This window comes from Homarus americanus, unplaced genomic scaffold (assembly GCF_018991925.1).
Source record: "Homarus americanus isolate GMGI-L3 unplaced genomic scaffold, GMGI_Hamer_2.0 scaffold27042, whole genome shotgun sequence".
NCBI lineage: Eukaryota > Metazoa > Arthropoda > Malacostraca > Decapoda > Nephropidae > Homarus > Homarus americanus.
Genome location: NW_024738151.1, coordinates 1 through 16,887, shown reverse-complemented (window position 1 = coordinate 16,887; position 16,887 = coordinate 1). Strand labels below are relative to the sequence as shown.

General features: G+C 42.7%; 2 protein-coding genes across 2 annotated transcripts; one reads left to right on the top strand and one right to left on the bottom strand.

The window, feature by feature from the left end:
- Positions 1 to 370: 370 nt before the first annotated feature.
- On the top strand, positions 371 to 8,724 carry LOC121873740 (peroxiredoxin-like 2A). The gene is made up of 3 exons (XM_042377444.1): positions 371 to 400; positions 3,428 to 3,698; positions 6,560 to 8,724. Exons 1-3 carry the CDS (start codon positions 371 to 373, stop codon positions 6,685 to 6,687), a joined length of 429 nt encoding a protein of 142 aa, XP_042233378.1. The 3' UTR covers positions 6,688 to 8,724.
- A 6,225-nt stretch (positions 8,725 to 14,949) lies between these two features.
- On the bottom strand, positions 14,950 to 16,709 carry LOC121873743 (collagen alpha-1(XVII) chain-like; the record flags this gene model as incomplete). Its single annotated transcript, XM_042377447.1, has 3 exons — positions 14,950 to 15,275; positions 15,900 to 16,029; positions 16,528 to 16,709. Coding segments are annotated over 3 exons (638 nt in total), but the record flags the coding sequence as incomplete, so codon positions are not given.
- Positions 16,710 to 16,887: the final 178 nt, after the last annotated feature.

Here is a 16,887-nt window from a genome sequence, read left to right as displayed (position 1 = left end):
TAATCCTAATTCATATGTTATTCCTATAATTCAGTCTTCTTAATATTCTGTACGGTATATTCCTATAATAAACACAGTATTTCTAATCGGGTGCTACTAGTATAGCATGCAGTCTACAAACATATCTTTAGTCTAACCTGACCTAACATAACCTTACCTGACCTAACACAACCTTACCTGACCTAACACAACCTTACCTGACTTAACACAACCTAATCCAACCTAAGCTAATTTAATCTAAATATCTTGTAGACTGCACGCTATAGTAGCACCTCTTATAGAATTTGTGGTGGATGGACGATTTTTTTGTTATAATCGTCCATGTGAGAATCATCTAAGTGAGTTGGTAAAAACTGCACAGTAATGAGTAATGACTGTCATCCAGATGGGAATCATCCAAGTGAGATGACTGGTCGAAATCCGGCCTACTCAGAGTTGGTGAGGGTTTGCTTATGTATATGTTTTACAGATTGTCCTGTTAAGAATTTTGAATTTATTTATTGATATTACTGTACATTATACTGTAGTACTGTAAATAGAATGATTGTTTCTATGAAAAGGTTGTTGTAACTGCTCTAATCTGATCATTATTCTCCTCTTATCTCTTGTTACTTATCTTATCTACTCTCTCTTGTCTAGTATTGACCACAGTGACCAGTATGAATCTTTCCGTGATGCTACCCAGCTGGCCATGGCTGGTGACAGGGACCCTTACGGGTTTTGTTGCCTATTGTAACATGCCCCTGCATTGGAGAAGTCCCCCAAAGGAAGCTACACAAAGTAAGTTTACTTATTTATATGAAGCCATTACATATTTAGATTATGAAGTCCACATAATCATCCTAAGAATTATGGTTAGTTAATATTTTTCATGTTCAGATACTGTACTGGTTTTAAGGCTAATACTTCTGAAAAGATGAAAATATTCTGCAAATCAGTGGAATTTCAAGTACAGGTATCTAAGTTTCTAGAGCCATACTTGTTAATTTTATAAGGATCACTTTCCCTTGACCCCAGTGGAGGTCCAAACAACCCTATTTAGTCTTAACTTTAATTTCATATTACTGCTGCAGAGCTGACCCAAAGCTCATGACTTTTCAGATGCTCTGTTCAATATTTCCTTTTTTTTTGTTATTCACACCTGTATACAATATACTGTAGTACAGTACTGTATTGCATATTTATATAACATTGAAATTTGAACCTGGTATCATGAAGTCAAAGGTCAAGTGTTTGATGTGGTATACTGTGCAGTATACTGTATATCACTTGAGTTAATTTCACTGTTTATTATAATTATCCAAACTGCTCAAGTTTACATCTAAATAGGCATTAGAACCTTTAAGAAAATGTTGTACTTAGGGGGAAAGATGATGCAATATACAGGTACTGTACACTATGAACATATGTACATACAATAGTAGGTTTTATTGACTTACTATATATATCCAAAATTAAAATTAATTGGAGGTCACTTGCAGTATTATGTCAAGCATTTATTTGTTTTTTTATCTTTTTTCCATAACACCAATTTTGTATTATTCACGCTTAATGCTGCAAACTGTGAAAGACAATTACTGTATCAACAATTTTACAAGTGAAAAAAACATACGCTGAGAGGGGAGGGGTCAATGGTTGTAGTATGCCTTTAGAAATGTGAAAAATTCCATTCCATACTGTATCTTCCTGCACTATGTGAACAGTGCTTACAGCGATGCTCAGTATCAACAATGGCGGACATTATTCTGTATTGTCATTATGTATCCTTTAATAGTGCAAAAAGAATGTTTTTTATTTTAATTGTCTTTTAGTTTTTCGATACAATACAGTACATTGTAAAAAAAAAATAGTAAATTTTTCTTAGTGCTGTACAGTACACATTCAGGGGAGGGGATCTTGAAAAGTGTACTCTTTGTATGCTTGTGAAAATGTTGATAATTGTGAATGACCCTTAAGAAATATTTATGGAATATATACATAGAAAGTTAAGTCAGTGAGCACCCAAGAATATAAAAATTTGATTTTTTTTTTCACAGTACAGTACATAAACAGACTGCGCAATAGGCAGGGCTGCGTGAGTAAATCATGCAAACAAATGAATAGAAGGAGAACAACATTTTCCCTGTGTGTTCTCACCTGGGTGTGTCCATGATTCATTAGAAGCATTTGTAATGATAATCTGAGTTCATTATTCTCCACATAATAATATCCATTAAAAGGTGTTTTAATTTTTAAGGTAGAGGTAATTTTTGTGTTGTGTTTTGTTTACTTTGTGCAGGAGTTTAGTTTCCATTATTTATTTAAGTTGGTTAAGGAAAATTTTTTCTTCTTCAGACTGGTTAGCTGAAGCACCATTGAAACACCTTGGTAAGTCTGGATTGTTACTGAAAGGTGAAGACCTCTGGAGTGAGAATGGAGCTGTCATAATGGCAGTGAGGAGGCCAGGATGATCCCTGTGTAGAGAGGTTAGTATTTTTTTTATAAACCTCAGTGAAATTTTGTGTGGATTCCATAATTTTGTATACAGGTATATCCATCAGCAGTTTTCACTAATAATTTCACTTGGAAATAATTTATGAACTCCACTGTATTCTGAATTAATTTAATAATGATTTTCTAGCTTAATATTGCCATTACAGTGGCTACTTGTCAATAGACATTTTGTCACTGTAATCCTTCATTAAAGAATGCAAAATTCAGAGTACTACTGTACCTTTAATATCTTATCATTAGTAAATCAAATTACTGTACTGTAAAGTATTAATACAGTAAATGTAATATCGCCGTTAACTAGAATCCCTCTTAACTGGAACTCTCCGATAGCCGGAATTGAAATTTTCTTGGAAAATCGTTCCCAATGCCAAAATTTTCATGAAAATTCCGGCTTTGGGAACGATTTTCCGAGGGGCACATTTTCTGGAAAATTCCGAGAAAATTTTCTCAGAACCCGGAAAATTACAGAAAATTACAGGGATGGGGAGAGTGTTTTACGGGTTTGAGAGATGAAAATCGGGTGCATTTTCAAGAATCTCCAAAAAATTTTAACTTTACCTGGAAAATTCCTGGGATGGGGATATTTTTCCAGCTTTGAGAGATGAAATAATGCATCTTTCTGGAAAATTCCGGGATGGGGGATTTCTTTCTGGGTTCGAGAGATGATGTAATGCACAATTTCTGGAACTAACGAGAAAAATTTTCCGTTACCTGGAAAGTTCTGGGGATGAGGGATTTTTCTGGCTTTGAGAGTCGTCTCGTTACCCAGAAATTTCTCATTCCCGTAAGTGCTCTACACCAAATGTTCCGGCTAACGGAGGTATCACTTGTATGCTGATTTTACTGGAAATATACAGTGTTGGTGTAAAGAAAGTTAATTTTGGTAGAGGTTGATTTATAAAGGAAAAACACTGACACAGTTTTCTTATGACAGGAGGCATTGGCACTCTCCAGTCTTAAGAAACATTTTGAGGCAAAGAGAGTTCCCCTGTATGGCCTCCTCCATGAAGAACTGGGAGCTGAAGAATTTTCCCAGTTCTTCCAGGGTGAGCTGCTCCTTGATACAGAGCGACGATTCTATGGTCCTACAGAGCGTCGCATGCTGCTGACTGGGATGTTGAGGTGGAGTGTGTGGAGTAACATCATACGAGCCAACAAGAAGGGTGTTGAAGGCAACATGAAGGGGGATGGATCGCTGCTGGGAAGTGAGTTTTGTAGTTAACATGTATTGCACAATACAATTTTGGTATTACATTATTCAACAATTAGGAACACTTTTACAAAAAACAATGAGTTTCCAGTTTAACACAATCAATAGACAAATGCATTCTGAATGGACAAAGCTTCTTTGATACCCCACCTATAGTTCTCAGTTCTTCCATCTTGTGCATGTATGCCATATTAACTCTAAGCTTTGCTTTTCTTCCGTGTTGTACTAGTGGCACCCAATACAATCATGAGCACAAAATGATCAAAATACGTAATGAAAGTGCTTCTGTAACCAAAAAGCAAGGGAAATATATTTCATTAATGGTGAAAATTAAATAATTGAGCTGAATGACCATGAGAGCATTATGAGGAGGCACCTGTTTATTACATGTTGACTGTCAAAAGAATGTCAAATACATATAGCCACTCTCCACACATACACCAACCTGATACAAACAGCAGGACTCCACACATATGCAACCATGAAAATAGTGTTATAAAGGTGAGAAAAAATACTGTGTTGTATATAGAAAAATAAATATCACCACACCACACACACACAACCACTCTTGGGAGTGCATAGGTGGCAGTAGTGCAGGGAGCTGCCAATCTCATAAACTAATGCTTGAACATTGGCACTTTAAATCTAAAACAATGCAGATTTTTTAGCAGTACAGACTTAAATTTTGGAATTTAAGCTTTCAGTATAAATACATTAATAATTGATATTTTATATACTCGATGCATATATATACTGAAGTACAGGCACTTCCTGACTTACGACAGGGCTACATTCCAGGACCCTGATCGTAAAACGATGTGTTCATAACTCAGAAAATTGTAAATTCCCAATAAAATCCGCACTGATGCACAAGTGTGTGACTGCGTGGTAGCAAGTTAAAAAAATCAGCTGTTGAGGGGTGCTTGGCAACACTCCCTCTCTCTAATCATCCCCACCTTTTTGCTTTCTCACTCCATGTTTTCAAATGTTATGTAACCCCCAGGATACCGGGCCAAGCTGTGAGGTGTTATGGTTGTTTTGCATCTCGTATTTTTGGTTAGATGTACTTAATTTTCTTCATTTATTTTTTACTCTGTTACATGCACACACCATCCTACATGCATATTGTGAAAAAACGTAAAAGAAATACTGTAATTGTCATAAGGGGAACATATATTTCTTTGCACATGAGTTAGCTGGCTCAGTGGGGTAGCTGGTGCGGTGCGCAGAACAAAGTAGAGCGTACCACGCTTGGTTCATAAGTATTGCAGACGGTCATAAGTCACTTTAATTTTTTAAGAATATAATAGGGCGATGATCGTAAGTGCGGATGATTGTAACTCGGGGAGTGCCTTTACCTTACTAAGCACAATACAGTACATTAGTGTCATACACATGATCTCTCACAAACATGTAACCCTCACCTTTAAATGTTTTCGTATGAGATTATTAATTGCACTATAATATTTTCTCTACCTTCAAAATATTCCTTTGTGAATTACACTTTGTATAACCAGAGTCCAGTGCCACAGTACAGGGTATTTGATTGTATGTGTACCACTATATAGACTTCCAAACTCTTATCTTTCTGTAAAAAGTGAAGATATGCTTTCTGAGAGCAAGCATGACTAGACTAGAGACTTTGCTGATAGGATGAAATCCACTTTAAGAACAGGGTTGACTCGTGTAATGAAAATCTTTAATACCCTTGAATTTTAGAAATTAATCCTCAGCTGATTATAGCAATTATAGTATTTTCATTTTCTGTCTATCTGTACCATATTTCCTCTTCCACTTTTCTATGGGTGGATTAAGAGGTATGTACAGAAATTTCAATAGAAAAGGGGAAGATTGGTGAAAGATAGAGTGGAAAGTGACAATAAAAAGCTATGATGATGAATAGAAATACAGGTATCTACAAAAATACAGGCGTATTCAGATCTGGCCCATGGACACATAACTGACCACCTGAAATGTGATCCCCTTCATTTATAAAATCATAGTACTGCTAAATAATTTGTGGTTATATAGAATCTTGTATAGTACCTCAATACTACAACATTCCAAATTAATTACCACCACCACCACACTTATCACCAGAAAAGATCGAGATAGCTCAAACTCCAGTGTTATGGGACAATGCACAGCTCACTCTACACTGGTGTTCTTGCAGCTATATCATTATTACAGTATATCTTTAAGTATTAAATTATACTATTACAATCGGTAACTCTAACATTTGTATCAAGATATACTGTACTGCCAAGATGACTTGACTTTATCCAATGTGTGTTTTACCAGACATCAAGAAGCTGCTTTGAGTCAGCCAAATGTTCAATATTGTATTCATAAATTTCCCCTTTCATGGAGGTCACATCTAGGATATTTGCATGAATTAAGATTTGTGTACTGTTCATTATAACAGTAGATATTGGTTTTCGTGCTTATATTCAACGAAATAATCTGTGGTCATGGGTATTTGAGTGTCTCAGATTCTGTACTCTTGTGTTCGTGTGTACATTGCCACATGCCAAACACAATGAGACCCTGAATTAGACTCTCTCTAACCATTGTGGGCCAGAAATTATAGCTCACGACTGTAAATGCTTAAAAAGCTAACTTAAAGGTTGGAAAATATTATAATGGCAATTTGAATGTAATTATTATTGCTGATTTTGAGAGTTTGTGTGTGTTAACCATGTTTCAGTGTGTGAGATAGTAAAATACTGTACAGGATTTTTTCTAATTGTTGCATAATATCTATAGGTTTGATTTAACCATATTGTATAAATGTACATACCAGTACTTAGAAGGATTTAGATGAATATTAAAATAATCTTGAATTCTTGTTTTCAGGTTTGTTTTTGCTAGGTCCAGGGAAACAGGGAATATTGTACGAACACCGGGAGTTGGAATTTGGTGACCACCATAACAGCACTCTGCTTTTAGAGGCTTTGGATAAGATCAAATTAGTGAAGGAGTAATTATTGTTTAGTGTATTGTATGTACCCATAATTGAGTGTATGTGATATATATAGGGCAGCAGTTATGTACTTGTTTATTAAGTGTAAGATTGGGCTGTGATGTTTGAGTCAGTGAAACACTCGATATGTATAATTCTATACTGAACTTGAGAAATAAGCATTTATCTAACTTATTAAACTAGTTGTATAAAAAATTATGATGAAGAACTACACAGTACAATGCTAGAATATTCCAGCATAAAAGTTGATTAATTTATTGATAGTATTGATTAAATAACTACAAAACACATTTATCATCCTTGGTTCATATTGAACTTAAGAATATATGAACTGGCTGTTTATCCTCGATTAGCAAAAGTTATTCTACAAGTTGTGCATATATAGATTCCACTTAAAAAAGTATATGGTGCATTAAAGTTAAGGAGAGTGTGTTTTTTTAGAGGCAGCAGACACTGTTCGTGGTTTATACACACTTCTATCATTAAAATTTACATAGGAACTGAGTAAATATTTAGCTACATTACAGAAAACTTGTAAAATTTAGAAATGAAGGATAAATGGCCTGCAAATGTTCACTAGCAGTATTATTGGTATTTGATATATGTCTTTTCTGGTAATCTGCTGTTGTCTTCGAACTAATTATCATGCATGCAATATTTTCTTTCCTAGCTTATTCATTATGAACTTTTGATAGGTTTGAATTTATTAACTTTTTTCAGTCACAAGTTGTTCCGTCATTATGATAGTTCTGAGACAAACTTCATGCCACTTAGGACCACAGTAAATCCTTTCAATAATGGTATTTTGATAAATGGAATCTTCCAGTAAGTGGAATTGAAATGGGTTCTAGTAAAAAAAAAAAAAATCCCATCTCCAAGGTTCTGTTTTAGCATAACACTTTCCAGAGCCCCATGTGGTGACACTGCCTTGGTACACACAGCCCATCACCTTCTCATCATTTTTATGGACTTTATGCACTTTATAAACACATGACCATAGGTAAATTGTTGCAAAACAGTGGTAAAAGGTTGGGAGAAAAGCATACCGTAAATGCATTGATGTGAACACAAAACTTGAAATCATATAAAAACTCAATAAGAAAGTGCCGGAACAATACTTTATTGTATTTTAATTTGAGGGAATGTTAACTTATTGTTATTATTTTTTGCTGTTATGTTCAGTATTTATGTGTAGACATATATTTGGCGTCTGTGTTATGGTACTACAGTGCATAATCTCAAAATACGTTACTTTAGCAAAAAATTTCCAAGATATTTAAAGTAAATCTACAGTTACTTGAAGTGTCCAAGTGGATAATTTGCTAAAACAGAAGAACCTTGCATCAATTGTTCCTCTATTGGGAGGATTACTGTATTCAGTGATAATTTTAATATTTGACTTTTCATCAGGAAAAAGTTCTGAGAAAACTTTGCCATTTAGGAGTACAGGTATCTGTATTTAATGATCATATATTCTCAGTCTTTTTATCAAGAAAAGTTTAAAGTTTTGTGATTGTCAGTAGTATATAATGAAGAAATTTAATGATCATTTGTCCTTGATCTTCAGGAAAAGTTGAAAGCAACAGTTTTACATGACATTCAGAATCTGGTTTCATGCTAAGTTTCTTAAGGTTCATTATTTTATGGTGTGTAAATATTCTTTTATAATGATTGTTTCAAAGACAGCTATTTATGGTATGATAGGGAAAAAAGGTTGTTGGTGGAATATCTTCACAGATGGCATATGTGTCCAAGATTTGTACAACTAATTTTTACGGAGTTTCAAAATGATGGTATGTGCACAAACCCAAGATTGAGGAGCACAAACTGGATGATAAATTTACCCTGTAATTATTAGTTGTATAATATTAACCCCATGCTCATGCATCTGTGTTAACCTAAACCATGTAAGTGCAACTCGTCTTTCAAATGGTTAGATTAATTTGAAACTTAGTAGGTACTGTGTCATCATAGGTATTCAGGGATTAAGTTGACTAGTAACAATTTGCAGTATTTATATAAAAGTTTCTCAGGTTTATTTGGATTTTAATACTCCCCCTAGATTATAACTGAAAATGAAATAAGTGTACAATTGCATTTGAAGAACATTTTTATCAAAGAAAATATAAAATTTTGATAAAAATTGAAATTTTTTACAAAGAAAATGGAATATTTTTACAATAGAAATTAATTTTTTCATTGAAAACAGGCCTAATCAGATTTGCTATGGGCCTACTTAGAAGCAAGACACTTGAGTATGTAAACAGGCTGATCAGGTGTTGTCGCATTCGTCAGATTTATTTATTTATTGGTTCAGTATTACATTCTCATATGATTGGCCTCTTATGGTTTATAGTAATCATGATTTAAATCTTAAATAATAGAGAAAAAATACAACACTATGTAATTTGCAATATAGAGCAAAAACTACTGCACCTAGGGGTCCTACAGATCTGGCGCTCCCAGGGGCCCTGCGAGGGACGGTGGCACCCCCAAGGACCCTCTCAGGGGTGGTTGTGGCCCAAAGTAACCTCCCAGTGACGGTGGCGCCCCCATGGGCTCTCCCAGGGCAGAGGCGCCCACAGGAACCTTTCCAGGGGCGGCGGCACTTCCAGGGACCCTCCCAGGGATGGGGGGACCTTCAGGGTTTCTCCCAGGGGCTGTAACGCTCCCAGGGACGGTGCCATCAGGACCATCCCAGGTTCCCTCTAAAGGGCGGCAGCGCCTCCACGACTTTCCCAAGGTTGGCGGCGCCCCTAATGACTCTCCCAGGGGCGATGGTGCCCCCAGGGATATCGGACAGACATGAACGTTGAAAAAGGGACATCTACAGAAGTACACAAAAATTTCCATAAACTGTATCTAACAAAAATAACAGAGGTGACACTACTATTTCTTTGTTAGTGAAAAATGTAGTGCTATTTCCACTCTTAGGCATCATGACACATACAGGAAAATTAATGACACTAGTGATAGAGGAAAGATACACACTCGCTCATTATGCTTACTGATCCAGACACAGAGATCTGATTGAAAACTAAGTACAAATCACAGGGTATTGACACTACAAAGGTGACACACATACACTCGCACACTTGTGCTGACACGGAGATGACAACAGTATACAGTCATCCCTTGGTTATCACGCCTAATTGGGACTGCGCCGAGTGCGTGATAACGAAAAACGCGATAGCGAAAGTACAGGACCTATGGGATCTATTCTAATTGTTTCCAGGCACCCAAGACCCAACCCCAATTTTCCCATTTTACGACCATTTAGACCAGGGGTGTCATACTCACGGCCTGCGGGCCAAATGTGGCCCTTGGGATGGTCAGGTGTGGCCCGTGGGATGATGGTAAAATTTATCATACCGTGAAATTATGAAAGAAATAGATATAATCTTGTTTATTTAGTAAAATGAATTTTACATACTTAACAAACCCAAATGAGGTATTCCTGGTAAGCCAGGAAAGGCAATGTGTGAAGCTGTAAACTTCAATCCTTCAAATATGTGACATAGCACTTGTGTTGGCCCTGAAGAGGGTAACTAAAATAAGAATTGGCCCTCGAAAAGTATTGAGTTTGACACCACTGACTTAGACCCACTAAATATATAGATAATATTATGGTAAGTATCAGAAAAACACATAGGCATGGCTAGGTTTATTACAAAGTGATGAAAAGGGTGCGCTCAATACTGTAGTCCACAAAACATGTAGCTATGCTTTCTTATTTTGAGTCCTCCGTCTGTGAAGTCCGTTTTCTCATTGCATCAGGACGCCTGGGTCCTCCGTTTTCTCTCAATCTTAGACTTCACCCGTGACTTCGTTATTCCTTGGTTGACACAGCATTTTAAATTGCAACTGGGGTTGCAATTGTTGAGGCAACTTAGATATGTCTGATTACAGCAAATGTGTTATTGTCAATTTGTAGGTGAAAGAATTTATCCTCAATAGATGTAGGTGAAGCAAATGGGTCAAAACACCTGAAGGCAACTGCGTAATAATGAAATTCTGGGCTTGGAAAATGCGCTATGACAGGTGTGCAGAATTTGATGGAGGCGTGATAACGAAAATCGCGATAACCAAGTGCGCCATAACCAAGGGATGACTGTATATTAACCTTGTATCTGTGTATTCATCAGCTAACATTAAATTGTTCATGTATGCCATAACATAAATTACCACTCACATATCAAGTAAACAAATTATATATGATGTTTGAAACACTGTACTTTGTCAGTTGATAACCATACAAAAGGTATATTAAGTGCATGTTAACATAAAAGGATTTAATGTGAATATAGTCACGCTTTCTCTTAACCTCTTATATCTTCATACATAACTGGATATACAGTACTATTTTTCCGAGCGTCGTACCGCTGCACTGAAGTTGGGGGTGTTGTGCTGACTGACTGCTCTGTTCTCCTATTGGATGTTATTTGGATTTACATTTTAGTCCACCAATCACAGTTAAGTAAGGGATTGCTGGACATATGTAATATGTACGACACCACGACCGAAAGCTATAAGTCTCTTGGCAGAGGGCTGCTCTGGTAGGGCCCCTGAGAGGGCCTCTGAAGGTCTAGCTTCCCCTTGGGGCGCAACTGCTTCTGGAAGATCCCCTGGGAGCACCGCTGACCCTGAGGAGAGCCCCTGGGGGCATCACTTCTCCTAAGAAGAGCCCCTTGGGGCGACGTTACCCCTTGACAGGCTGCTGGGGGCGACGTTTCCCCTTCGTGGGCCCTTGGGGGCGCTACCACACCTGAGAGGTCCCAAGGGGGCACCGGTGCCTCTAAGAGAGCCCCTGTGGGTGCCACCGCACCTGGTAAAACCCCTGGGTGCGCCACCGCCCCTGGCAGGGCCCCTGGGTGTGCCACCACCCTTGGCATGGCCCATGGGGCACCGACACCTCTGGGATAGCCCCTAAGGGCGACGCACCTGGTAGGGCAAATATGAGGGCCCCAGGGGACACTATCACTGAATTGACCATGGGGGCAGTTGTTTTTGCGCATTTAGAACAATGGGAGATATGAATAAAAACACCGCCCATCGCATATTCAGTATCATCGCACCCATTAACAATGTAAAGGAGATTAAATATCCAACAGGAAAACATAAGTTGGGGTGTTGTGCTGACTGACTGCCCTGTTTTCCTATTGGCTGTTATTTGTATTTATATTTTAATCAACCAATCACAGTTAAGTAAGGGATTGGTGGACGTATGTAATATGTACGACACCACGACCCAAAGCTATAGTTCTCTTGGCAGGGGGCTCCTCTGGGAGGGCCCCTATGAAAGCCTCTTAGGGTCTAGCCGCCCCTTGGGGCGCCACTGCTTCTGGAAGATTCCCTGGGGGCACCGCTGACCCTGAGGAGAGCCCCTGGGGGCATCGCTTCCCCTAAGAAGAGCCCCTTGGGGCGATGTTACCCATTGGCGGGCCCCTGGGGGCGACGTTACCCCTTGGCGATCCCCTGGGGTTGACGTTCCCCCTTGGCGGGTCCCTGGGGGCGCCACCACAACTGAGAGGTCCCCTGGGGGCACCGGTGCCCCTAGGAGAGACCCTGTGGGCGCCACCGCACCTGGTAAAGCCCCTAATTGCGCCACCACCCCTGGCAGGGCCCATGCGTGTGCCGCCACCGTTGGCAGGGCCCCTGGGGGCACCGACACCCTTGGGATAGCCCATAAGGGTGACGAACCTGATAGGGCAAATTGGAGGGCCCCAAGGGACACTATCACTGGGTTGACCGTGGAGGCAGTTGTTTTTGCACATTTAGAACATTTAGAACAATGGGAGATATGAACAAAAACACTGCCCATCGCATTTCATGTATCATCGCCCCATCAACAATGTAAAGGAGAATAAATCTCCAACAGGAAAACATAAGTTGGGGTGTTGTGCTGACTGACTGCTCTGTTTTCCTATTGGCTGTTATTTGGATTTACATTTTAGTCCACCAATCACAGTTAAGTAAGGGATTGCTGGATGTATGCAATATGTACGGCACGACGACCGAAAGCTATAGGTCTCTTGGCAGGGGGCTTCTCTGGGAGGGCCCCTGAGAGGGCCCCTGAGGGTCTAGCTGCCCCTTGGGGCGCCATTGCTTCTGGAAGATCCCCTGGGGGCACCGCTGACCCTGAGGAGAGCCCCTGAGGGCATCGTTTCTCCTAAGAAGAGCCCCTTGGGGCGACGTTACCCCTTGACAGGCTCCTGGGAGCGACGTTTTTCCTTGGTCGACCCCTGGGGGCGCTACCACACCTGAGAGGTCCCATGGGAGCAGCGTTGCCTCTAGGAGAGCCCCTGTGGGTGCCACCGCACCTGGGAAAGTCCCTGGGTGCGCCACCGCCCCTGGAAGGGCCCCTTGGTGTGTCGCTACCCTTGGCATGGCCCCTGGGGGCACCGACACCCTTGGGATAGCCCCTAAGGGTGACGAACCTGATAGGGCAAAGAGGAGGGCCCCAGGAAACACTATCACTGGATTGACCCTGGGTCAGTTGTTTTTGCACATTTGGAACAATGGGAGATATGAATAAAAACACCGCCCATCGCATTTCCAGTATCATCGCACCCATCAACAATGTAAAGGAGAGTAAATATCCAACAGGAAAACATAAGTTGGGGTGTTGTGCTGACTGACTGCTCTGTTCTCCTATTGGCTGTTATTTGGATTTACATTTTAGTCCACCAATCACAGTTAAGTAAGGGATTGCTGGACGATTGCAATATGTACGACACCATGACCGAAAGCTTTAGGTCTCTTGGCAAGGGGCTCCTCTGGTAGGGCCCCTGAAAGGGCCCCTGAGGGTCTAGCTGGCCCTTGGGGCGCCACTACGTCTGGAAGATCCCCTGGGGGCACCGCTGACCCTGAGGAGAGCCCCTGGGGGCATCGCTTCCCCTAACAAGAGCCCCTTGGGGCGACGTTGCCCCTTGGCGGGCCCCTGGGGGTGACCTTCCCCTTTGGCGGGCCCCTGGGAGGGCCAGCACACCTGAGAGGTCCCCTGGGGGCACCGGTGCCCCTAGGAGAGACCCTGTGGGCGCCATCGCGCCTGGTAAAGCCCCTGTGTGGCCCACCATCCCTGGCAGGGACCCTGGGTGCGCTGCCACCCTTGGTAGAACCCCTGGGGGCACCGACACTCCTGGGAGAGCTTCTAAGCGTGACATACCTGGTAGGGCAAATAGTAGGGCCTCTGGGGACATTATCACTGGATTGACCGTGGGGGCAGTTGTTTTCGCACATTTAGAACAATGGTAGATATGAATAAAAACACCGCCCATCGCATATCCTGTATCATCACACCATCAACAATGTAAAGGAGAATAAATATCCAACAGGAAAACATAAGTTGGGGTGTTGTGCTGACTGACTGCCCTGTTCTCCTATTGGCTGTTATTTGTATTTATATTTTAATCCACCAATCACAGTTAAATATGGGATTGGTGGACGTATGTAATATGTACGACACCACGACCCAAAGCTATAGTTCTCTTGGCAGGGGGCTCCTCTGGGAGGGCCCCTATGAAGGCCCCTTAGGGTTTAGCCGCCCCTTGGGGCGCCACAGCTTCTGCAAGATCCCCTGGGGGCATTGCTTCCCCTAAGAAAAGCTCCTAGGTGCGACGTTACCCCTTGGCGGGCCCCTGGGGGCGATGTTTCCCCTTCGTGGGCCCCTGGGGGTGCTACCACACCTGAGAGGTCCCATGGGGGCACCGGTGCCTCAAGGAGAGCCCCTCTGGGTGCCACCGCACCTGGTAAAGCCCCTGGTTGCGCCACCGCTTCTGGCAGGGCCCTTGGGTGTGCCGCCACCCTTGGCATGGTCCCTGGGGGCACCGACACCCCAAGGATAGCCCCTGAGGGCACTGACACCCCTGGGATAGCACCAAAGGGCGACATACCTGGTAGGGCAAATAGGAGGGCCCCAGGGGACACTATCACTGGATTGACCGTGGGGGCAGTTGTTTTTGCACATTTAGAACAATGGTGGATATGAATAAAAACACCGCCCATCGCATATCCTGTATCATCACACCATCAACAATGTAAAGGAGAATAAATATCCAACAGGAAAACATAAGTTGGGGTGTTGTGCTGACTGACTGCCCTGTTCTCCTATTGGCTGTTATTTGTATTTATATTTTAATCCACCAATCACAGTTAAATATGGGATTGGTGGACGTATGTAATATGTACGACACCACGACCCAAAGCTATAGTTCTCTTGGCAGGGGGCTCCTCTGGGAGGGCCCCTATGAAGGCCCCTTACGGTTTAGCCGCCCCTTGGGGCGCCACTGCTTCTGCAAGATCCCCTGGGGGCATTGCTTCCCCTAAGAAAAGCTCCTAGGTGCGACGTTACCCCTTGGCGGGCCCCTGGGGGCGATGTTTCCCCTTCGTGGGCCCCTGGGGGTGCTACCACACCTGAGAGGTCCCATGGGGGCACCGGTGCCTCAAGGAGAGCCCCTCTGGGTGCCACCGCACCTGGTAAAGCCCCTGGGTGCGCCACCTCCCCTGGCAGGGCCCCTGGGTGCGTCCCCACCCTTTGCAGGGCCCCTGGGGGCACGGACACCCCTGGGAGAGCCCCTAAGGGCGGGGCACCTGGTAGGGCAAACATTAGGGCCTCATGGGGCACTATCACTTGCTTGACCGTAGGGGAAGTTTTATTTTGCACATTTAGAACATAGGGAGATATGAATAAAAACACCGCCCATTGCATTTCCAGTATCATCGCACCATCAACAATGTAAAGGAGAATAATTATCCAACAGGAAAACATAAGTTGGGGTGTTGTGCTGACGGACTGCTCTGTTCTTCTATTGGCTGTTATTTGGATTTTCATTTTAGTCCACCAATCACAGTTAAGTAAGGGATTGCTGGACGTATGCAATATGTGTACGACTTTTCCGTCCAGCCAGATACTCTTGAGGAGCTACTCTGGTAGGAGCCCTGAGATGGCTCCTCAGGGTTTTAGCTGCTTGCAGGAGTGCCACTGCTTCTGGAAATCACCTGGGGCACCGCTGACCTGAGGAGAGCCCCAGAATATCCTTCCCTAAGAAAAGGCTTGCCCAGGGGCGATGTTACCGATGGCGGCCTGGGGGAACCGACGTTACCCTTAACGGTCCCCTGGGGTTGACGTTCTATGGCAGGCCTAGAGCACCACACTACAACTGAGAGAGGTCCTAGGGAGTCACCGGTGCCCTAGGAGAGACCTGGCGGGCTTACGCCCTGGTAAAGCCCTAATTGCGCCACAACCCCTGGCGCAGGGGCCCCATCGTGTGCCGCCACCGTTAGCCGCAGGAGCCCTGGAAGTCTCCTGCGACACCCTTGGGATGGCCATAAGGGTGACCCGAACCTGATAGGGCAAAATAGGAGGGCCCCCAAGGGACACTCACTGTAATACAATTGACCAAATGAGGCAGTTGTTTTTGCACATTTAGAACATTAGGAACAATGGAGATATGAACAAAAACACTGCCCATCGCATTTCATGTATCATCGCTTACATCAACAATGTAAAAGGAGAATAAATCTCCAACAGGAAAACATAAGTTGGGGGTGTTGTGCTTAACGATGACTCTCTGTTTTTTCTATTGGCTGTTATTTGGATTTACATTTAGTCCATAATCACAGTTAAGTAAGGATTGCTGGATGTATACTGTGTGCAGCTTTGTGACCAGCCTGGGTCTCTTGGCAGGGAAAGCTTCTCTGGAGGCCTGAGGAGCCCTGGTCTAGCTGCCCCTTAGAGGCGCCATTGGCCTCTGGAAGATCCTGGGGGTGTGACCTGAGAGAGAGCCCCTGAGGGCATCATTTCTCCCTAGAAGAGCCCCTTGGGGCAGCGTTACCCCTTGACCAGGCTCCTGGGGCGACGTTTTTGCTGGTCGACCCCTGGGGAATCTTCACCACACCTGAGAGGTCCCATAGAACAGCGTTGCCTCTGGGAGAGAGCCCCTGTGGGTGCCACCGCACCTGGGAGAGTCCTAGGTGTACCGCCCTGGAAGGGGCCCTTGGTGTGTAAGCTGCCCTTGGCATGGCCTGGGGAGTCACCATTTACCCATAGGATAGCCCCTAAGGGTGGCAGACCTGATAGGAGGGCAAAGAGGGAGGGCCCAGAAACACTATCACTGGATTGACCCTGGGTCAGTTGTTTTTGCATTTGGAACAATGGGAGATATGAATAAAAAGCTTACCGCCCATCGCATTTCCAGTATCA